We start from the raw sequence: 23,323 nt of genomic DNA on the forward strand, positions 1-23,323 counted from the left end.
GTAGTTAGTAAAGTATTTATAGCCATATAAACAGGCTCTATTAGTATTCATGCAAAGGAGGTCAATTTCTGAGCCAGTTCCTCAAGTCGTAAATACCAGGTGACCAGTTTCACTGACGAAGATTAACTGATGCCATTATAGTTAGCATCTATCAGCAATAACTGAACATAAGCAGCTAAATTCTAACTTAAATGTTTGGACACTGAAATGTTTGGACATTATTATGGTTGACATATATATATATATATATATATATATTTTTTTTTTTTTAAAGTGAAGAGTGGTAATAATTCCAGCAGGTATTATTATTTCTTCCACCCAGTGAAAACAGGAAAAATTATTGATGGGTGCAGGAAAAAAAGAGTGTTTCAGTGCATTCCTGTAGAATGGGCTTTTAGAGAAAGAGGCAAGAAATGCATCATGAAATCTGTGCACAGTGAGTGAGAGTGTGTGTGTGTGTGTGTGTGTGTGTGTGTGTAGCACTACTAGCTCTCACACTTACAAAACAAATCAAAATGAGTGGGTCATATAAAAACAAACAAACTAAATAATAATAAATGGTGCAGAATCGCACATATCCAACAATTCACAAACCTGGCGAGCAGAATAAAACACAGCTGGAGATTAACTGGTGTCTTAAAATGCAAGACTTCAAATTTATCCAAAAAAAAAAAAGAAAGAAAAAAAACTCAACCCAACAACAATAAAACCAACATAAAAATGCCCTCATATCAATGTATATTACTGTACAATTGTGATAAAATTGCTTCCAATCCAAGATCAGTAATGTATATCTCTAGCCTTCATGCTAGCCCTGCATTTTGCTGCATTCTATGCCACACTCTCAGAAAGAAAGGCATAAATCTCTGTCACTGGGGCAGTACACTTTCAAAAGGTACTGATATGTACAATTTAGGTACTAATATGTACCGTTAAAGTAATGATATGTACCTTTAAGGCACTAATACCCTAGCAAAAAAAAAAATATATATACTTAAATGTATTTAATATTAATTTTTTTCATGCTAAGTATACTACAAATACATTTACATTTTTGTGTACTTAATAAAAATCCCCTGCAATTGTACTTTTAGTATACTAAACTGGTATACTTGAAGTCTGCTAAATTGGAACAACTAATTGTTGTAAATGTTTAGCATTATACCTTTTTTTCCTAAGTGTGCACCTTATGTTCAAGTACTCCTGGAAAGAATTGCTGGAAATGACAGTCATTCTGAAATGGTTGTTTGGAGACAGTCTACTGTAGGTTCAGAGTTCAGAGGATGCCTTCAGGGTTCTGTTTGGGACACTCTTCATACAAAGTGTGTTGTGACTTCTCAGCCGTAGTACTGTAAGGCAAACAAGGGCAAAGATCAACCACATTTCATGTGTATCAAGTTTAACTATGATCTGCTCTGAATAAAATATGCTCTTAATAAAACAGCGTGGCTTTCTTTATGCGGTTAAAGAGCTTAGTTGTTTTGATTCGTGGTTTATGTTCTATCCAGCCTTCCTTATTAAAAAAAGGAAAGGGGGAAAAAACTCTAAACCCAGGCAGAGAAAAGAATTTTTAACATGTCTCTTGTGAGTGCACTGGCATTATTTTAGCATCCCAACTGTAAGTGTCAACAACGAATCACGGTCGGTCCAAATAAAACACGCAAAACAACAAGAAATTAACCTCCTGTTCAAATCTTAGTAAAACTTTGTAAACTGCAGGAATTCACATTCATGAAATCTCCAAGGGTAAATGAAAACAAGACCCATAGAATCTGTTGATGTCTTCAGCATTTCTGTGTGGATTTGGGGGGAGAATGTGCAGAATGGATTAGGGCCGAAAACCATTAGTCAAAATTATCAACAGTAGTTAAGCATCCAAGTTATTTATTTCTTTGAAAAAGGTATAGCAAATCAAAATGTTTATCAGTCCAACTGAGAGAAATGTGTTGACACAATCTTTTTTGTTTTAATTTTAGCATTTCTAGTTCGATATAAATGTCGGAAAAAAGTAGTTTTGAAACAGATTTAATGCATAATAAATTGACAAAATTGCACATCCTCATCTATAAATTTGCTTCCATTCAAGCACCGTTTCTTTGTAATGTTCAAGGGTGTGTTAAATCTATTCTGACTTCATACTGTATATATGTATATTTATGACTATCAATATTTTTATGGGCTCATAAACTTTCTGTTGCATATTACAGTTGAATGCGCTAAGCCATTTCAGGGCAGCCATTCTTGTCCATATCAAACTGTGGCTGGTTTGACAGCTTGTCATGGGTTTAAATGAAAGATTTGTTGTTATGAGAGACAAAACCAACTTTGTGCACCACTTCTTTCCTGGAAAAAAGAAAACTAAGCAAAGGTAATACATGCATGTAGAGTACACGCATTTCCTGGAAAACCCACCCTTCTGGATGTTGTGAGTACGTCATTGCTTTCTAAGAAGAAGAAGATGGCGGACTGAGCAACTTCAACATGCTGTCTGTCAGAGACCATATAACGTACATTATACGCAATGCACGTGAGAATAAATGTGTCCTTCACTTGCTGAAACTGACAGCCTGTTCGGCAACTGATGTTGAAAAGACATCAAATTGACCTCAAAATTGACGTCAAAAAACAGGTCGAATATGCAAATCAAACTGATGTCAAAAATTTGATTTTATGTAAATTAAACGTCAAACATAAATTAGCCTATATATACTCTGAACTCATTTGAGTGTGGGATTAACATCCTATTTTCACCCAATTACCACCGGAAGATATTGCCAAACTGGATTTAAATTGATGTAACAGCATCTTGACATAAGTCTTGACTAATATTTGATGTCAAATTGATATCAAGGTGCCTGCTGGGAGGTGTTTTTTTTATGTAGATCTTCCCAGATTAAGGCAATTATCAAAGTTTGATAAAATGTTGTTTAATTTATTTATTTTACATGATTTATAACATTAAATTACCACTTAGTAGATTTGGAATCATACTGTAGCCTACACTGAAAAAAAAAAAAAGTTGAGCAAAAGTTTAAAGAAACCAGCTTCAGCAGTTTTCTAAACTTATTTTTTAGGAGATTTTTGAGTTCTCTCAACTTTTTGTTGTATAAACTTAAAACAACTAAATCTGCTGATTCAAGATTCAAGAGTTTTATTTGTCACATACATAATTATACAGAGTATAACCAGCAGTGAAATGTAGGTCAGGTCCGCTCCAAGGACAGTGCAATTATATAGTATACAAATATTAAGAAGAAGTACAAACATAAAATAAAAGATAAGATAAAACAAGATAAGATAGGATAAAAAATATAAATATAAATGTGCAGGTCAGTATGTTGTTGACAAATAGTAATGAGAGGAATGTGCAAAAAAATAATGTGCAAAAAGTTGTACAGGGTATTTGGATAGCAGCAATATGAGGTAGAGAAAAATTATGAATAGCTTGTTGATATGGTGATATTACATGGTAGAGAAAAATTATGAATAGCTTGTTGATATGGTGATATTACATGGAGTCAAGTGATATTATGACACAGAGTTAGAGTTTAGGAGCCTGATGGCCTGGGGGAAGAAGCTCCTCCTAAGTCTCTCAGTTTTTGCCATCAGGCTACGGAAGCGCTTACCAGATGGTAGCAAAGTGAATAGACAGTTACCAGGGTGATTAGAGTCCTTGAAGATTTTAACAGCTCTACTTTTGCAGCGTTTGAGGTAGATGTCCTGCAGAGAGGGGAGAGCAGACCCTGAGATGCGCTCAGCTAAGCGCACAACTCTCTGTAGTGCTTTGCAGTCCTGATTGGAGCTGTTTCCATACCACACTGAGATGCACTGAGTCAATACACTTTCTATGGCCCCTGAATAGAAAGTTTTCAGGATTGCTGGTGAGACCCTGAATTTCCTCAGCTGTCGCAGATGGTACAGTCTTTGCCTGGCTTTCTTAACCTGTGATTGGATGTGTGTAGTCCAAGTCAGGTTCTCGGAGATGTTTACGCCGAGGTACTTGAAGCTACTCACCCTCTCCACAGGGGTCCCACTGATCATAAGAGGAGTGTAGGGCTGCTGCTGTCTCTTCCTAAAGTCCATGACCAGTTCTTTAGTTTTGCTCACATTCAGAGAGAGACAGTTGTCCTGGCACCATGATGTGAGTCTCTCTACCTCATCCAAGTATGCGGTCTCATCGTTGTTGGAGATGAGGCCCAGAACCACAGTATCATCAGCGAATTTGATAATAGATGTGGAGCTGTGAGAGGACACGCAGTCATGCGTGTAGAGAGAGTAGAGCAGGGGACTCAGGACACAGCCCTGTGGGGCTCCTATGTTCAGAGTGATGGTGTTTGAGGTGAACTGGCCAACTTTCACCACTTGAGGTCTGCCGGTGAGGAAGTCTTGAATCCAGTCACAGAGTGAGGAGTTTAGGCCGAGGTCTGTGAGTTTAGATGCCAGCTTGATGGGGACTATAGTGTTGAAAGCTGAGCTGAAGCTGGTTTCTTTCAACTTTTTAAGTTTGTTTTTTTCTTTTTTACAGTTTTTTGAGTTTTCTCAACTTCTTGTTTTAAGTTTATAAAACAAAAAGTTGAGAGAACTCAAAAATCTCCTACAAAAATAAATTGAGAAAATTCAAAAATCTGCTGAAGCTGCCTTAAACTTTTAAGTTTAAATATACTCACAAATTTAATATTATTAAATTATTTGTTAAATTAGATGGCAGTAAGCTGGCCAGTTTTAATTGTCTTACTATTTATTACTCTACCCAATATATAAAAAAAATCTGGGGACATCTGGGATGTGAAAGATACACAATATGCCATATAGACTAAATTCCCTACAGAAAAGGCTCAAGAGCAAATTTCTCTTGCGATAAAGCAAAACTTATGCAACAGCGTTTTTTTGTTTGTTTGTTTGTTATTTACAATAACCTTATAATTTTAAAGATAAAACAGTAAAATATCTGTAAAAGACCAATTGGACATATTCAATGATCTAACTGTTAAAATAAGTGCATTTTTTGTAGCCTGTGTTTAGTAGCCTGTTAAAAGAAGTGGCACTGTGTTAATAAATACCACATGCCTACATCAGTTCTCAGATGAGCTGAGATTTTATGCAGTTTTTCGTTAATCTAATTAATTAGATTATTAGACAATTAGATCCGTGTTGTTAGAGTTTATTGAAGCAAAAGTCATAGTTAATAGTTAGTTAATAGTGAGAACTGGTCCCCAAATTAAAGTGTGACCAGATTAATATATTTGGCCAAGATCTCATGTCTGCAGTGTCTCACCTTACACCAGTGTGCTCCACATCCTCTATAGTGTCTGGTAGGGGCTTATGGGCCGTCTCAGGCAGAAACATAGTGAGGGCAGCACCTATGAGCGGGCACAGGCCGAATACCACCATGGGGGCATGACGGCTGATGTTTCTCAGGAGGTAGATGATGGGAGCAATCACGCCGCCTGCCCGTGCGCACATCGAACCCATACCTATGCCGTTTTGTCTGAGAAAAAGAAAGATGTGTTTCTGTATCTCACATCTCAACTGAACACTGGGAAGTGTTTGAATATGGAGTAATGTAACAGCGTGTCCTAACCAGGCCTGATGCAACACAATTACAGTAGAAGTCATTTGCCTGTCCACAATGTAAGTGAAAATTCTGTGCAAATGACAGTCACAACATTTTATACTGTTATTTGTAACTTGATAGTGGTGGGGCAGAAGTTATGGATGAGCACTACCAACTGAATCACTGAGTCACTGTCATGGGGTTTGAGGGTTATAACATGTTCAGTGAGGGAAAAAATCTGATCCCCTGCTGATTTTGCACGTTTGCCCACTGACAAAGAAATGATCAGCCTATAATTTTAATGGTAGGTTTATTTGAACAGAGAGAGACAGAATAAGAGCAACAACAAAAAAATCCAGAAAAACACATTTCAAAAAAAGTTATAAATTGGTTTGCATTTTAATGAGTGATATAAGTATCTCAGAATATGACTTAGTACTTGGTGGCAAAACCCTTGTTGGCAATCACAGATGTTTCTTGTAGTTGGCCACCAGGTTTGCACACCTCTCAGGAGGGATTTTGTCCCACTCCTCTTTGCAGATCTTCTCCAAGTCATTAAGGTTTCAAGGCTGACGTTTGGTGACTCGAACCTTCAGCTCCCTCCACAGATTTTCTATGGAATTAAGGTCTGGAGACTGTCTAGGCAACTTTTAATTGTGCTTCTTCTTAAGCTGAGCCAATCCTTTGTTGCTTTGGCCGTGTGTTTTGGGTCATTGTCATGCTGGAATACCCATCCACAATGCATTTTCAATGCCCTGGTCCTAACGGTACGTGGCCCCGTCCATCGTCCCTTTGATGCGGTGCAGTTGTCCTGTTCCCTTAGCAGAAAAACACCCCCAAAGCATAATGTTTCCAGCTCCATGTTTGAGGGTGGGGATGGTGTTCTTGGGGTCATAGGCAGCATTCCTCCTCCTCCAAACACGGCGAGTTGAGTTGATGCCAAAGAGCTGGATTTTGGTCTCATCTGACCACAACACTTTCACCCAGTTCTCCTCTGAATCATTTCTGCAGGATCAAGTCCTTCACGGCATAGTGTGTTACCAATTGTTTTCTTGGTGACTATGGTCCCAGCTGCCTTGAGATCACTGACAAGATCCTCCCGTGTAGTTCTGGGCTGATTCCTCACTCTTCTCATGATATTTGAAACTCCACGAGATGAGATCTTGCATGGAGCCCCAGCCCTAGGAAGATTGACAGTTATTTTGTGTTTCTTCCATTTGCGAATAATCGCACCAACTGCTGTCACCTTTTCCCCAAGCTGATTGGCGATGGTCTTGTAGCCCATTCCATCCTTGTGTAGGTCTACAATCTTGTCCCTGACATCCTTGGACAGCTCTTTGGTCTTGGCCACGGTGGAGAGTTTGGAATCTGATTGACTGATTGCTTCTGTGGACAGGTGTCTTTAATACAGGTAACAAACTGAGGCCCCGTCCACACGAAGACGGGTTTCTCTGTATACGCATAAATTTTTTACCGTATAGGCGTTTCGTCCACACGAAACCGGCGTTTTCGAAGAGTGAAACCGATCATTTTTGAAACCGGGTCCCAGGGTGGATAAATTTGAAAACGCCGTTTTCATGTTTTCGTGTGGACGGCGAATCCGTATATTTTCTGAAACGATGACGTCATCAGCCCACGTCTCGCCCCTAATCAGACACCGCTGCGTCACTTAACAGCGACAACAACAACAACAATGTCAGACTACGTGCCTGTGTTCGTGCTGCAGAACCTACTGAGCTCATTAGTTTTATTAAAGCAAAATCTTCTGCTTTGTGTGTTAGTTTGTATTCAGCGCGCAAGGTTTACGCACATGGTCCAAGTCTTCTTCTCTGTTTTTTTGTGTATCTCTGTGGCAGAATTACAGCGCCACATATTGGTCTGGCATGTGTACTACATCGTTTTCAGTCGGTTTCAGTGATTCCGTGTGGACGCAGATATTTCCTGAGACGACTCCGTGTTTACGGAATTTGAGGCAAAATACGATTGGATACGGAGAAACCCGTCTTCGTGTGGACGTAGCCTGAGATTAGGAGCTGTCCCTTTAAGAGAGTGCTCCTAATCTCAGCTCCTTACCGATATAAAAGACACCTGGGAGCCAGAAATCTTGCTGATTGATAGGGGATCAAATACTTATTTTACTCATTAAAATGCAAATCAATTTATAAATGGTAAATTATAAATTATAAATTTATAATATTTTTCAACTTTTTTGAAATGCGTTTTTTCTGATTTTTTGTTGTTGTTGTTCTTCGTCTCTCACTGTTCAAATAAACCTACCATTACAATTATAGGCTGATCATTTCTTTGTCAGTGGGCAAACATACAAAATCAGCGGGGGATCAAATATTTTTTTTTCCTCACTGTATTTCAATTGATATTTGGTCAAAAATGTCATCATTGTTAACAAGAGTGGTCCATTCTGAACTACGACAAGCTTTACTGTCATAATATCTGATTTAAATGGCTGTAACATTTGCATCAAAATAATAAACTACACAGAATAGAAACCTCAAATTGTAGTCATAAACTGCTTAATTCCCTGAATTCTGTATTGTTGAGTGGTTAGTGTGCCGTGCCAATGACTTAAATTGCATCAAACCAAACAGACATTTTTTTTTCAAACAATGGGTGAGTAATTCACTTTAGTAACATGAATATAAATACATTTCTAATGTAAACTGTGTGAATTTATCAGTCAAGATAAAGGCCAATTATACTGTTTATTTCTTAATATTGAAAATAATTATAGTTCCTTTCAATTAAAATGGACTATTTCACCTAGTTTTTTTGTTTTTTGCTTTTTTAAGTATCATATTGTTAGCATAGCATTAATACTAACAAAAAACTTTATTGGAATAAATTGAATATGTTAGTCGAATCTCTTGTGCGTTTCTCTGTAGCAGCACTGCTTGTTTTTGTTATGATGCACATGAGTTGCAGATTAAAGATATCACATTTTATAAAACTCTTGAACTTGTGTACCTGATGACTGTTGGGAAGACCTCTGCTGAGTAAATGTACACAATGGACAGCGAGGCGGTGATGCCAAACTTGCCCACCATGGCAAGTACGGTGCGAACAATAGACAGATCTGTGAAGACAGCAATTATGAATGGATGAGGTTTGTTATGACAGAAAGAGATGGTCTCTGGTTTTGTTTTCCAATTGCCTCGAGGGAGGGTGGCACGCACAAATCTTCATTCTGGATCCTCATTTGAATCATGACATCACTTTTACTTAGCGAGTTATATAAACAGTTTGCGTAAGTCAAGGTTTTTAAATGTGGCTCAGAATTCTTCAGGCTTCTGTCCCATCAACAATAGTAACCAATGGCATGAACACTGTGGAGCTATAATATCATTGCATCAAAAGGAGCCTGTGGTCTGTTTATTGGATGTTATTATTATTATGTATGAAGCCAAACCCAAGGTACACTCACACACACTGTTAAATTACATGCCAGCCTCTTTGGGGTTTCTTTATGTTTCCTTTTTCCTTAAAAAGTTGGGAAGATAGAGTATCTTAAAGTGCCTAGTAAAACATGTGGACGCTCTTCTTTCATGCTACTTTTCCACTGAAGCTAGTGCCCAGTCTGTAATTGTTTCTGCTACAGAAAAGGTAGTTCTTGGGGAAAAAAAGTTTGCATTGTCTTTGAAAACTAGCTGATCTCAAACTAGGAAACACTAATGTCAAATGTATAATGAATGTAACTAAAGTTTTCGGAAGAATAACAACTTAGTCTGGTAAGATTGATGCAAAACAAAGTTAACTGGCACAAAATTAGATCGATTATAATCAACAGAACAAATTCAGTGAAAAGGCGGATGTGTGATTTTAGAGCTTTAATCAAGTAAAGGTTTGGTTTTTCACCTACCATCTGGAATGAATATGGTAAGAAGGCAGGCCAGGCCGCCTACTGCCAAGAATGCTAACTGGGATATCCTGCGTGAGCGGTTTAGGGTGAAGAGAGTAATGGTTCGTGCTGGCATCTCCACCAAGCCAAAGATCATCTGCGTCAGGTAGATATTCATACCAAAGTCTGAAATATTCAGTGACAGCCCATAGTACACCAGGACATTCACAAACCTGTAACAAACAAAATCCAGTGTCACTTTTGAGAACTTTAGAACTCTGTTCAAGTTCAAAAAATTAATATGGGAATGGCTAAAGCTCAGAACTATAGCAGAAGTTTTTGTTTTCAGTTCTTATGAAACATAAAAGGAAAACATGCAAAACTTAAGGGAAATGAGAGCCACGACAGGAAATGCTGGAGAGTGTAGCTGAAATGGATTATAACCAAAAGCCCATCCCTGAAAAGCCCTGAAATTTCTTCAACAGCTTTTGTGAACAGAAATTACTATAGTGTTTTGAAATGATTGCTCTAGAGTAATCTGTATTTAATTTATTTAGAGGTAGTCATGTAACTGGACCTTTTACCTCTGAGGGCAAAAAAGAAAGTGTTCAAATTGTTCAAAAAGTGGAAATTCATAACATAATTTGCAGTTCCAGTAAAGATAAGATGTTATTGATAGCTCTCTTAATCCCTTACTTTTCACTTCACACACGTCACTCTTTTTCTCATTAATTTACTGCAAATTCATCGATATTTTCTTTTTAGACTGAGAATTCTAGACCTGACTTTTGAATATAGGAACAATGATTCATAATGTTCAACTTTTAAATCATTCATTTTGAATTGAAGTTGGGTTTTTGCAGTTAACTGCGTTTTTTACCACAAGTAGAAGAGAATGAGGGACTGTTTCCTCATTCTGGGCGTTCGGACCAAATCGATGACAGTGTACTTCCTTGCCTCTTGCAGTTTCTCTGAGTTTTTAGGGCTCTGCAAAACAAGAAAAACACATTTCAAGTAGGATTAGATACCTCTGTAGTACAGGTTGGAGACTGAGACTAATTTGCATATTCCTTTCTGAAGAGAGCTGTTACATCACAGATAAAATGCAAATACAACTGCATAGCCCCCACTGGAAAATTTAGTTTGATGTGGTAATTGTTTTACAATAAGTAAAACTAACTTGCAATATGTTTCTAGTTGGTCCAAGATAGAGATGTTCACAAGTCTTTAACTTGGAGTCTGAGTCAAGTCTCGAGTCTTTGGTCACGAGTCCGAGTCAAGTCTCAAGTCATTTAATGGCTCGCTAAAAAATCCCATTCAGAATCCTCATGTATTGAAATATTCCTATTTAGGAAGCTGTTTTAGACTAAATATATGATCTATGATCTGCTTTGTAAAAAAAAAAGAAGGGGGGTATTAAAGGGACAGTTCTCCCAAAAATGAAAATTCTGTCATCATTTACGTAATCTCAAGAACTTCCAAACCTGTATGAATGTCTTTGCTCTGATGAACACAAAGGAAGATGTTCTGAAGAAAGTTTGTAACCAGGCTGTTTTGGGGCACCATTGACTTCCATAATAGGAAAAAAATATACTATGGAAGTCAATGGTGCCCCAGAACTGCTCTGTTTCCCTCATTCTTCAGAATATCTTACTTTGTGTTCAGCAGAACAAAGACATTCATACATTTTGGGAACTACTTGAGAGTGTGTAAATGATGATAGAATTTTCATTTTTGGGTGAACTATCCTTTTAAGATGTAAGGTTAATATACATCCAGCCTGTTACTTATGTTTTAATCTTTTACCATGTTCATTGTTTTTTTTTCTGCTGTGTTTTAGTGAAAGTAATCTATAATTTTTCGAGACTGGCGTGTCCGGAGAGAGAGAGAGAGAAATCACACGGAGCAGAAAGGGCTTGAATACACCATTTCAACGGATATCCGGCAGTAGTGACGTCTTTGTTCCTCGGACGTTTCCAGTTAGCGTTTGAGCGCACTCAAAACAATGGCGGCAGATCAGATTTCAAGAACCAGTTTATAATTTTTGTGAAGTTTAGGATTACAATCAGTGTTTGGTGCCTGTGCATCAGTGTAATTCATCTATCAGTTCCTCTGATTTTAGGGATTACTCATGGGTAAGGTTAGGTTTAGGTGTAGGAATATGGTTAAGATTATATTTTTGGATTAAAATGTTGCTCCAGGGTCAACAAAATATGTTGACCCAGGAACACGTCTAACTCGGCAATATCAGGACGTGCCTACGACAGTGAGTGCTACAGGGAGACAGGACAGTGCCAAACCACATGTGACCATATGAACACCCAGATGTGTTTGAGAACTTGAGGATGAAATACAATGTAGCACTCAAAGCGGTTACACTTTATTTCGATAGTCCACTTTAGACATTCTACTAACTATAAGTAACTTTATAACTACATGTCAACTACATGTCAACTAATTCTCATTAATTTGCAACTACATGTCTACTAAGTCTCAGTAGGGTAGGTTTAGGGTTAGTGGAATAAGTTGACACATACTTGCAAAGTTTCTAATACTCAGTATGTTGTATGTTGTGAATCTATCAAAATAAAGTGTTAGAAGATATTAAGCAGACCGTCTACTAATACTCTAATGACTGCTAGTTGACATGTAGTTGCAAAGTTACTTACTGTTAGTAGAATGTCTAAAGTAGACTATCAAAATAAAGTGTTACCCTCAAAGCTGCTCATGGTCAGCCTGCTGCTTTTGATATGGATCACGTTAATATGCTGGAAACAGTCTCTGTCTTTTGTTTATATGCAGTACTGGTCAAATGTCTGGGCACATTACTATTTTTCATGTTTTTGAAAGAAGTCTCTTATCATGCTCTTCAAGCCTCCATTTATTTGATCAAAAATCCAGACAAAATCAGTAATATTGTAAAATATCACAATTTAAAACAATGGTTTTCTGTTTTAATATTCTTTATATTTCTGGGATTTTGATCAGCCATTACTCCAGTCTTAAGTGTCACATGATCCTTCAGAGATCATTCTAATGTGCTGATTTGATATTTGGTTAGTGTCAGTGTTGGAAACTGTCACGAATCTGGTCCATGCTCTCCTTTTTTACCACCACCAGAGGTCACCCATTCACCACATTGACTCTCACACTACACAGCACACTGGACTCCATTTCCCACTATGCATTGCACAGATCACAGCTGTCACCATTCACTCATCACACGCACCTGATGCTCATTTCACAATCACACACACTATTTAAACCATGGACTTCCTCAGCATCAGGGCCGAGTATTGTTAGCGTATATCACTTGCATAGCGATAGCAACTCTACAGAGCCATTATCATAGTCCTAGTCTTGCCTTGTTTTCCTGCCGTGTCTGACCCTGCCCGTGTTTCCTGGATTAACCCTTCGCCTTGCCGTTTGGACTCTGTTTGCTCCCCGTTTGGATTATTGCTCTCGTCTCTGGATTCTCTCTCTGCCTTGCCCCTTTGGATACTGTTCGCTCATCGTTGACCCACGCTTGCTCCACGGATTGCTCTGTCTTGCCCTTGCCATACCTGTTTGCCACTGTCTGACCCTGCCTGTTTTCTGACCATGTTTAATAATAAAGCCTTGCATATGGATCCGCATGTCTCACGTCTCATCAGCCCCGTAACAGAAACAAATGTGCTGCTTAATATTTTTTCTGGAGCCTGTGATACTTTATACAGGATTGATTGATTGATTGAATCCTGACAGGAATTTTCAAAATTATAGAAATCTTTCCTAACAGTATGTCTTTACTATCACTTTTTAAAATCAATTTAAAAAATTGCTGAATAAATGTATTCATATTCTTAAAAAAAAATTAAAAATACTGACCCCAAACTTTTGAACAGTTGTGCATGTTGTTACAAAACCTTTCTGTTACAAATAAATGCAGTTATTTTATTCAAAGAATACTAAAATTATCTCAGTTTATAAATAAATATTAAGCAGCACGACTTTTTCCATCACTGATAATAAATCAGCATATTAGAATGATTTCTGAAGGATCATGTGACACTGAAGACTTAATTGTAAGCATCCAGACTGCGATACGTGTTTACCGCCATCTCTCGTGTGTACACACGCAGCATCAATCAGAGCTGCCCGGAAGACTACTTTTAATGTTCTCAAGTCATATTTAAAGGGTAAGTCAATTTTTATTTTTTTTAAATAGACTTATAAAGGATGCGCTGTAGGTTTTGATAGATCTGAGATTTAAAAATGGCGCTACCGGAAATGCTTCAGGACCAGACATGCGCAGTAGCGTTCCAACGCCTTTGTTATTGTTTACGTCCTTGAAATGGTCTAAAAAAGGCGTTTGGCTTTAGATAAAAAATACTAGAGGATATAGCGCTGAAAGATATTTACCATAAATGACACTGAGCGCTTGTTATGTGATCTGCTCCGCTGTTTTGACGCGCTGCTCACTTAAAATGGTGCTGCTGTTATGGCTCGCGGTCCGGGGTGCGGATGCCGTCCGCCTTTTGATTATCAGTTATATAAGTAAGTATTTAAGGATAAAAGACTCGAGTTGCTTTTAAAATATTCACGAGTCCTTTTCCTCGAGTCGAGTCATGTCTGGAGTCATTTCAGGTCGAGTCTGAGTCAAGTCTGAAATCTATAAAAATGCAACTCGAGTACGAGTCACTAACTCGAGTGCCCATCTCTGGTCCAAGATGACTATAAACCAGTCCTAGATGGTTTGGGTGTTGTTAAGCTAAACAAGTAGCTGGTGATCAAAAGTGTCAACATTTTAAACCAGCTAAATGACCAGCCGGATAAACGCAGTTACCAACTGAATGTGTAAGTTCACCCAGACCAAAAATGAAAATTCTCCAAATATTAAGTCACTCTCATGTTGTTCCAAACCTGTATATCTTTATCCATGGGACACAGAACAAGTACTCATTGTACTCATTCATCTTCCATTCATTTACTATGAATGTGGACTTCCACAAAACACAAAAAGGACACAGTTCTAGTCCTAGTTCCCTGTATTCCAACTCATCGTTCTATATCTGTGTCCTCAATTTCATCTTCAAAGTCGAAAACAGGGAATCTAATAACCATACAGGCAAAATTTCACTTCAAGTATACACAAAGTGCATCAAAGGTTAAGGTTAGTGCTAGATTTGGCATTCATCATCTCTATCCTAACTTCCAGACTTCTCCAGTCATATGTTATATTTGTCAGCAAGCGAGCATTCAAATCTGCATTCATCCAATCAACAACTTTTTCAACAATTAGATATATATCACTATATGGAAGAAAAGATATGTTGCTACATCATGACTGTATATTTGAGATGTTTTCCTTATTAGACGCAAACAGCTCAGGTCATGGAGTACAGTACGCTACTAATGAGGTAATTTAGCTGTGTTAACTAAGGGAGATCCAAAATGTACAGTGCTGGGGAGGCTCTAAGAGTTGTTTGAAAGTCTTGGGTATACAGGATGCTTTTGTTTTTGAAGCTCAGGTTTCCATTCATTGTATTGCATGGATAAAGAGAGATCAGTGTATTATTTTTCTTTTGTGTTTCACAGAAGAAAGACTGTCATACAGGTTTAAAAATCACATTAGGATGACAACATTTTTTGCTATTTAAAAAAATATTTAGCTGGGTTTCACAGATAAATCCAACCCCATGTGTCTTTGCCGTGGGCAGTGCCTAAAGCCCAGGAGGAGTGAAGTGGAACAGATGCTATAATTCTTCTTTGAATAAGAAGTTTTATACAAGTTTTGGTTTGTTCCCTTTACATGTTAAATGTAAAATGGTCTCTTCCTATCAGGGCAGTTCTTGGCCAGAATAAGCTGCAATAAGGACCAGATTTTTTGCTTATAGTGAAAAGTCTAACTACATGAGACTAAAGGCCTCTGTGCCTTTACCGTTATAGTTGTGGCGTGGACTCTGCTATTCTTTAATATTGAGAACTATATCTTTATAGTTATCGTTCTTGGTGTGAAGGGGCCTTAAGTGTATGCCATACCTGACAGAGCTCAATGTCATCGTCTACCAGAGGATTGCCATTTATAAGTGCTGCCTTACGAATCAGATCCAGTGCCTCTTCATGCTTGTTATTGGCCATTAACCAACGGGCAGACTTAGGAAGCACCCTGAAAATTCACAAAAATAAACATACGTAAATAACAAGAATGCATGCAAGAACAGTGGCCTCCTAAGTACCAGGACCATTTCGGACACTTAAGTCACAAGACACATTGCAGGCTTTTTGTGTTTGCAGCTCACCAGATGTAGAAAAGGAAGAGGAAGCATGGGGCAGAAATGGCCAACTGCAGCTTACGCCAGTCTCGGATGAGGTAGGCCACACCTGCAAGCAGAATGTAGCCAAAACCAAAGAAGTAGTCTGTGATGACACCTGCCAACATGCGCTTTTTTGGGCCCGTCCACTCAGTACCTGTAGAATCAAAAGAAAAAACGCACACATTGTACAATAAGCTACACTCACAGTAAACCAGAAAATCCCAGCACCATTAGACACTCTATTAGGCCTAGTCTCAGGCTAAATGTTATCACAGACTCTGTTGACTCAACCACAGTACAATTCGAAAGAATATATATTCTTCTTATTAAGAAAATTGTCTTGCTGCTAAAATAATAATGCTCAATACAATTTCGGTCCCACTTTATATTAGGTGGCCTTAACTACTATGTACTTACATTTAAATTAATCATTTGATACAATGCACTTATTGTGTACATACATGTTCTTACATTGCACATTTTTAAAAATACCTTTATGTAAGTACATCTGTAATATTTTTCTGTAATTACATTTATAATTACACTGTTGACCCATCCCCACACCTTAACCCACGCGTAAACCTACGCATGCCACCAAACCTGTCCCTAACCTTACCCATACCCACCTCAGTGGCAGAAAAAGTGTGTTGCAATACAATATGACCACAATAAGTACCTTGTACTTATTTTTTTATGTAAGTACATAGCAGTTAAGGCCACCTAATATAAAGTGTGACCACAATTTCTTTCTGATAGGCCATTTTCTCTAGTTCCAGAATGCTTGGTAAAGCATAACAAGTTAAAATATTAAAGTCTTTAGTGGATCTTTTACTTACCCAACACAAATGCATTCATGATTACTGCGGAAATCGTCATGCCCACCACAAAGCGAAGCAAGACATATATGTAGAAATTTGGGGCGAAAGCGACCCCCACTCCAAAGATGGCCTGTGCTGCTAAACCAATCAATATGATAATTCTGCGGCCATATCTGAAATAGCATAAAACCGTACGTCAATACATACACTATTGTGTGATTAAGCTCACTTAGTAATATGTTTCCTAGAAAATAGGTGTGCATGGGTCCACCCTTGTGAAAAAGAATTATTGATTGTGATCTTGTACTTCAGATCATATATACACTATATTGCCAAAAGTATTGGGTCACCCCCTTCTAATGAACAGGTTTAACTACTTTAGTCATTTCCATGAGCACAAATCTTAATTTTTAAGTATATAAAGATATTCTAGGGAATTGTGTTTTTAATTTTATAGCAATTCTATTCTAACATGACAGTGCCTCTGTGTATGAGGCAAGGTTCAAAAAGAAATGATTGCTTCAGTCAATGTGGAAGAACTTGACTGGTCTGCAGAAAGTAAAGTCTTAATCCCAGCTGAACACCTGCAATGTCACTTTGAGTAAAATAGCCTGCCACATGTAAAAATGCAAACCGTAACATCTTAAAATGAAATCGTATCATCTTAAAAGGCCATGCATCCAACCAAATTCCCTAATATTTGAGAGGATGCTCAATGCAGCTTTTTGATATAGAGGATTTTCATGGCAGACTGGATGTTTTTAATGCATGCACAAAAGTGCCTTGTGCTACAGTCTGTGACAAGGAGTACTTGTAAGATTTGACATGAAATCATATGATCCAGACTACATTAAAATATGTCTTTGCTTGCATTGAGGAAAAACATGATTTGTGCCAACCGCAATATTTTTTGTGTGGTGCATTGTTGGCTGCCAAGAGCATGAAACCATCAAAGTTCAATTTTAAACAATAAACTATTTTAGTTCCATATTGGATCGACTTTATAATCTGGGTTGTGAAGAAAAGCCTGAAAGAACCACATACAGTAGATGGTGCACAGTCTCATGTAAACATCTGTAGTCTTTCCAGTGTTTTAGAGCATTCCATCCCACATTCTCCCTTCAGTTCATTCAGCAGTTAATGTTTTCACACCACAGTGCTGCTATTGTCTGTTCAGCTTTGAAATGTGAACATGTGCTGCTTATTAGATCCGCTCTCTAAAACCACTACATTTCCAATACTGCAGAATCCATCTGAACTGGCTCTAGCACAAGACATACTAGTCAAATCACTATTTCTCTCTATAAATATCAGTAAAATAAAACCAGAAATAGAAGTCTGCATACAGGACAGAAGTGTCAGCCAGCCGTCTCAGAAGTGTGACAGACCATGAACTGTGTTTCTCACAGACAGAGTCACATTTGTCAGCTTATTGAAAGGGTGTGTTCAGAGTTTTTCTGAGACCTGTTTATGTAAAATATCCAAACATCCTGGAATTTAAGCTCTTGTCCAGGCACGTGCAGTTTACAAATCATCTTGTGTCAATCAAAACGGTTTGTAACCTGATATCAGTCCTTGAATTTCAGATCCTGTTTTTTTTCCCACTGGAATGGAAAGTTTTGGATGTATGAGAGTTTGAGAGATTGTGTACATTGAAAGTTACCTTGAGATTCTTCTACTTACTTATCAGAGAGGGCGCCAAACAGAACAGCTCCAACCAGCAGCCCAAACATATAGATAGAAGATCCAATGTTGTTCAAAGTGGCATTTTCACACACAAGGTCCCACTGTAAAATAAGGTCACAAGGTCAAAATGAAATAAATCAGTGTTATAACATTCAGGTGGTTTGTGGAACGTTATGGCTAGTTGTAGTCAGTCCAAGGTGGTTTATCTGTCCTAACCAGCTTGGTCTAGATGGATTGTTATCTCCAAAAACATTCCTCCTGTTGGTACAATAGCCCACTGATCATCCATCTAGACTTACTACTGTCAAGCTTATGTCATATTTGTGACCCTGGACCACAAAACCAGTCATAAGGGTCAAAGATTTATACATCAATGGAAAGCTGATAGCTGATAAGTTCGTTAGGATCGGACAATATTTGGCCAAGATATAATTATTTGAAAATCTGGAATCCGAGGGTTCAAAAAAAATCTAAATATTGAGAAAATTGCCTTTAAAGTTGTCCAAATTAAGTTCTTTGCAATGCATATTACGAATCAGAATTTAAGTTTTAATAAATTTATGGTAGGAAATTTACAAAATACTAAATATCTAGAACACGATCTTTATTTAATATCCTAATGATTTTTGGCTTAAAAGTAAAATGGAAACTTTTGACCCATACAATGCATTTTTGGTTATTGCTACAAATATACCTGTGCTACTTAAGACTGGTTTTGTGGTACAGGGTCAAATATAAATCAGTTATTACTGGAAACTGGATTAAGTGGAAATTTTCAGCAGGCACTGGAGGAGCCCACTGTCAGAAAAAAAGTGCAAAAACTTTAGGTACAACAGCTTGTCACTGTTGCAGTATCTCTAAAGGAACAACTTTGTACCTTATCTACCCCTAAAAGATTCATATTCGTACCTTAGCATTGTATATACATACATATATATATATATATATATTTAGGGGTGAATAAATTTGGCCCATGAAAGTACAGCCATAGTGACAACCTGTTTTTCTGAATGAATGTACTTAATTATTTCATTATCACAATTATCTCTCATCTGTCTTCATCACAAAGATACCTTTGGTAGGATCTTAGAAGCAGTTTGTTTTAGAAACTCTGTCCTCAAGGTCTATACACATGGATTAGAGAAAGATGCCCCCCCCCCACACACACACACAAACGCTGCAGCTGTAAAGCAGAGAGCCGTATCAGATAGTCAGCCCCCGTTGTGAGGTTGGGCCAAGATCCAGTCTTTGTAAATCAAAGCAGGTTCTGCCAGGATGCCCTGCTGTGAGCAACCCATCTCTCTGCTCACATTTCGCAAAAGAAATGCAGTTCCATCGGTCCGTCTTGCAGTCCTGTGAGCAACACCAATTTAATGAAGCTGTCTGAGATGCCTTCACCACAGGAGGCCAGAAATTCTCAATGCAGTCAGCACCCAAAACATCTAAACCACAATACATGACCAGCTCCGATAGCACCAGAAAGAGGGACGCGTTAAGAAAGAGCAACGCTGTGCATGTTACATCACAAAACGACCACATCCTGTTATACAACTGTGATGTTTTGAGATTAGCACTCACCTCCGTGACAATAGTGCTGAGAAAGACTTCCTTGCTGAATTCCCATCCTCCCGTGCAGTCGTTTGAAGTGGACGAGTGCTCAGTAATTGGTAGACTGTGATTAAGCTGGGACAGAGGGCCATCCTGAACGGATGTGCAGGATTCCCCAGGAGCAATGCTGAAGTTGAAGCCCAGCGTAGGGCCACCACCGTCGCCCGGTGGCCAGGTGGATCTGCACAGGTGAGGGGGCATGGCCCCAGTGAAGACAGACACCAACATGTGAAAGGCCAAGAAGATCTGTGGCAGGCAGATCCACACATAAAGCGTCTTCTGGAAGCGTCCAAACCCTCCAATCCGGTCCAGGACTTCATCAAAATTCATCCTGCTTTTCCTTGAATGTCACTTCATGAAAACTTACACAGCATCTATTGAGGTGATGATGACTGGGCCCTCGAGTCTTAGGACACAACAGAAGTTGGTGTGTAAGTGCACATGTAAGTAATGCTCTAGATGTCAGATCGGTATTATGATATTATCAATGCTATGAAATGGGTATGGCTAGGAGGGACAGGCGCGTGTGAATGGCCGGTGTAGGTCTCCTCACACCTGTAGCAGAGAGAGGGAGGGAGGGAGGGAGGGAGAAGGAGAGACGGAGAGCGCTGCAGCAGAGTTCTGACTGTTGGATTGTTTGAGGGCAATATAAGGAGGGGAGGGCTGGGAGTGACCCAGATATCTGAAATGAGCCAGTGAGCACGAGGGGGAGGGACTATTGAGTGAAGGGGTGGGGATTATCGGTGACAGGAGGGAAGAATTACTTTCACACTCTCTCTCCGTCTGCATTACAAACTCCCCCTGCACTTGTTTCTTCCTCTTTATGTTCATTTAATTCACAAACTTATGTCTGTGGGTGAGAGAGCAGAGGAAGTGTAAAAGAAAGTAAAGGAGGTTTGATTTTCGCATTGTCATCTCTCTGCAACATAAATAGTTTCATTTTCACACTTTTACGCACAAGAATTAGGGGTCACACTTTAGTTTGTTGACCATTTCTCACTATTAACTAACTATTAACTACGACTTTTGCCTCAATAAACTCGTAAATTTCTGTTTATTAATAGTTAGTAAGGCAGTTATTAAGTTTAGGTAGGGGGAAGGGTTAAGGGATCTAAAGCATGGCCATGCAGTATAAGACAATAATATGTGCTTTAAAAGCACTAATAGACAGCCCATATGCTATTAATATCCATGCTAATAAGCAACTAGTTAATAGTGAGAAATGGTCCCTAAACTAAAGTATTACCAAACTAGGTTTCCTAAAAGAGTTCCTATGAAAGAGCAACAAACTTTTCGGTAACACTTTATTTTGATGGTGGCTTTTGAGCATTCTGTTGACTTTAAGTAAGTAACTTTGCACCTACATGTCAACTAACTCTCATTACACTCTAAAAAAAATGCTAGGTTAAATACAACCCAGTGCTGGGTAAATATTGGACAGAAAACAAGCTGGGTTATTTTCAACCAACAGTTGGGTTAAATGTTTAACCCAACCTTCTGGGTAATAACACAACCACTGGGTCAAAACAACCCAATCGTTACATATATTCAACAGAATGTGTTAAAGGGAACATCAAAAGTGAAAACATTATTATTTTTTGAGGTGTTTCAGTGCTAACTTTGCACTTAAGTGCATATGTATGCATGTAAGAGTAATCTAACGAAAGCCAAATTATGTTATATTAATTGAACGATCTGTTATGAGATGCAAAGGATCCAGTTAAAGACCAAGCAAACAGATAACAGATAACTGAGACAGACAGCCTATCCTTCTGTGATGGTCCACCTCTCTTTGTCTCTCTGCCTGTGTTTTTGCCTCTCTTTCATCACATCTTTTTGACTGGAGCCAAGAGTTTGAGGATGAAATAGGTCAACTGGACAGAAAATGTTGAGAAAAATGCAAAGGATCGCGGTTTGCAGGATCATAGAGTGGGAGATGAAATGAATTAAGGGGGAGTAATGTGGCTGCTGTTTTTCAGCATTCTTCAGAGAGGCGTACATGTGGAATAAGCCACACACCCATCCACACTGACTCAATGAAAGGGCTGACTCTTCAATTATGGGAGGAAAAAAAACAGTCTTCAACTTTTTTTGATGTATGAACATTCATATTGTTATATATCTTTTCATCTTTTTCCCAGACCCAGACCTTCAATATCGAGATTTGAAAATCCACCAACATTTATTACATTATTATTACAGTACATCATCAGCTATCAATTACCTGGCTGTGGCATTGTTTCCATCATGACCAACAATTTTGACCAACTTTTCGACATACATTTTTACCAAGGCAATGTGTCAGTCAAGAGCGAAGGTAAAATAAATATAAGATGTGATGTGAAAAAAGATAAATAAAATTCTGTCATTTACTCATGTCATCCCAAAGTTTGCAAGGCTTCTTTGAATGTAAAATGAGGTGCAGTGATCACTCGCAATTTGTGGATTTGTTGTTGAGGTTAAAAATATATCGTTTTTAACTGCACTATAACATGCTCTTCTTGTTGAAAATAAGCATAAGGTTTGACAAACTTTCAAATAATATTTTTACAATTGCATCTGGATGTCAGGAATAATAATCTCTAACCAATGTCAGTCTTTTTTATGTCATAACTGGGCAGGTCAAGTTTCTGAACACAGAATATTGCAGGCATGTGTAAATGTTGGCAGTCATGTCTTCATGAAGTCTGACGTCAAACATTTACAGAAGTCCAGAACAAGTGGTTATTTTCATGAAATATTATTTTTAAACCGAGATAATTCTCATTTCTAACCATTAGTGAATGTTTTATAACATATCAAATTTAATTTCTATTATATAACTCTTTTAAAATGGTTGTGAATTACAATTGCATGACATAGGAGAACTGGAATGCCAGTCAACAGAACCACACTGTAGCCCCTCTTAGCAGGGGTGAAATACCTCCTTATACTTCAGTGTTCAGAGTACTTAAACAGACCCTCTCTGTCGTAGGTTGGTCGACACAGGAGCCTCTAATGGGACTAAAGCATGCCCAGACTTACAGCATCTGCTCTCTGTTTTAAAAGCTATAGTAATTATATTTTACAGAATGGCTGTAAATGCAGCGAATTTTTCTCATGTTCTCATGCACTGTAAAATCCAATCCAAAGATATAATTAGTTATCTTTACATAGTTGTTACACTTACTAGATTTTATTAAGTTACAGCTAATTTTAATGTGCATAAAGCAACTTACTTATTGCTTTGAGTGACACTTAAAATATTCAAGAAGCCACCAACAATATTAGTTTACCAGTGAGAAGCAGCAGTGCATTAATATGTGTGCAACAAAACAACAGAAGAACAAATAAGGAAGGTTAGCATGCACAACAACCTTTTTTTTTTTTGTCATTTCATAAAGAACAAAAAATAGTTTCAGGCGGGGAATTGTTAATAGACTTTTCACTCATTTCCTCCACTTCGGCAGTCATCTTTCTCTAGTTGCTTTCACTCATTGCCCAAAGTCATCTTGAATGTTGACTTGTC

The 23,323-nt window shown here is 38.1% G+C and overlaps 1 protein-coding gene across 1 annotated transcript; it reads right to left on the reverse strand.

Moving 5' to 3' along the window:
- Positions 1–270: 270 nt before the first annotated feature.
- On the reverse strand, positions 271–20,438 carry LOC306843795 (organic cation transporter protein-like). The gene is made up of 10 exons (XM_079375468.1): positions 19,786–20,438; positions 18,205–18,308; positions 16,540–16,694; positions 15,689–15,857; positions 15,429–15,555; positions 10,288–10,394; positions 9,429–9,640; positions 8,537–8,645; positions 5,276–5,488; positions 271–1,349 (listed from the first exon to the last, which is right to left on the reverse strand). Exons 1-10 carry the CDS (start codon positions 20,143–20,145, stop codon positions 1,277–1,279), a joined length of 1,629 nt encoding a protein of 542 aa, XP_079231594.1. The 5' UTR covers positions 20,146–20,438; the 3' UTR covers positions 271–1,276.
- Positions 20,439–23,323: the final 2,885 nt, after the last annotated feature.

This window comes from Barbus barbus (genome assembly GCF_936440315.1).
Source record: "Barbus barbus genome assembly, chromosome: 24".
NCBI classification, from domain to species: Eukaryota; Metazoa; Chordata; class Actinopteri; order Cypriniformes; family Cyprinidae; genus Barbus; species Barbus barbus.

What these genes read in the sequence shown, in the direction of transcription:
- LOC306843795 (XM_079375468.1), bottom strand. Translation starts at nt 20,145, where the DNA reads ATGAATTTTGATGAAGTCCTGGACCGGATTGGAGGGTTTGGACGCTTC. An exon ending in CATGAATGCATTTGTGTTGG is followed by an intron (nt 15,858 to 16,539) that starts GTAAGTAAAAGA and finishes TTGATTCTACAG; the next exon opens with GTACTGAGTGGACGGGCCCA. An exon ending in GTCTTCCCAACAGTCATCAG is followed by an intron (nt 5,489 to 8,536) that starts GTACACAAGTTC and finishes TCTTTTTCTCAG; the next exon opens with ACAAAACGGCATAGGTATGG.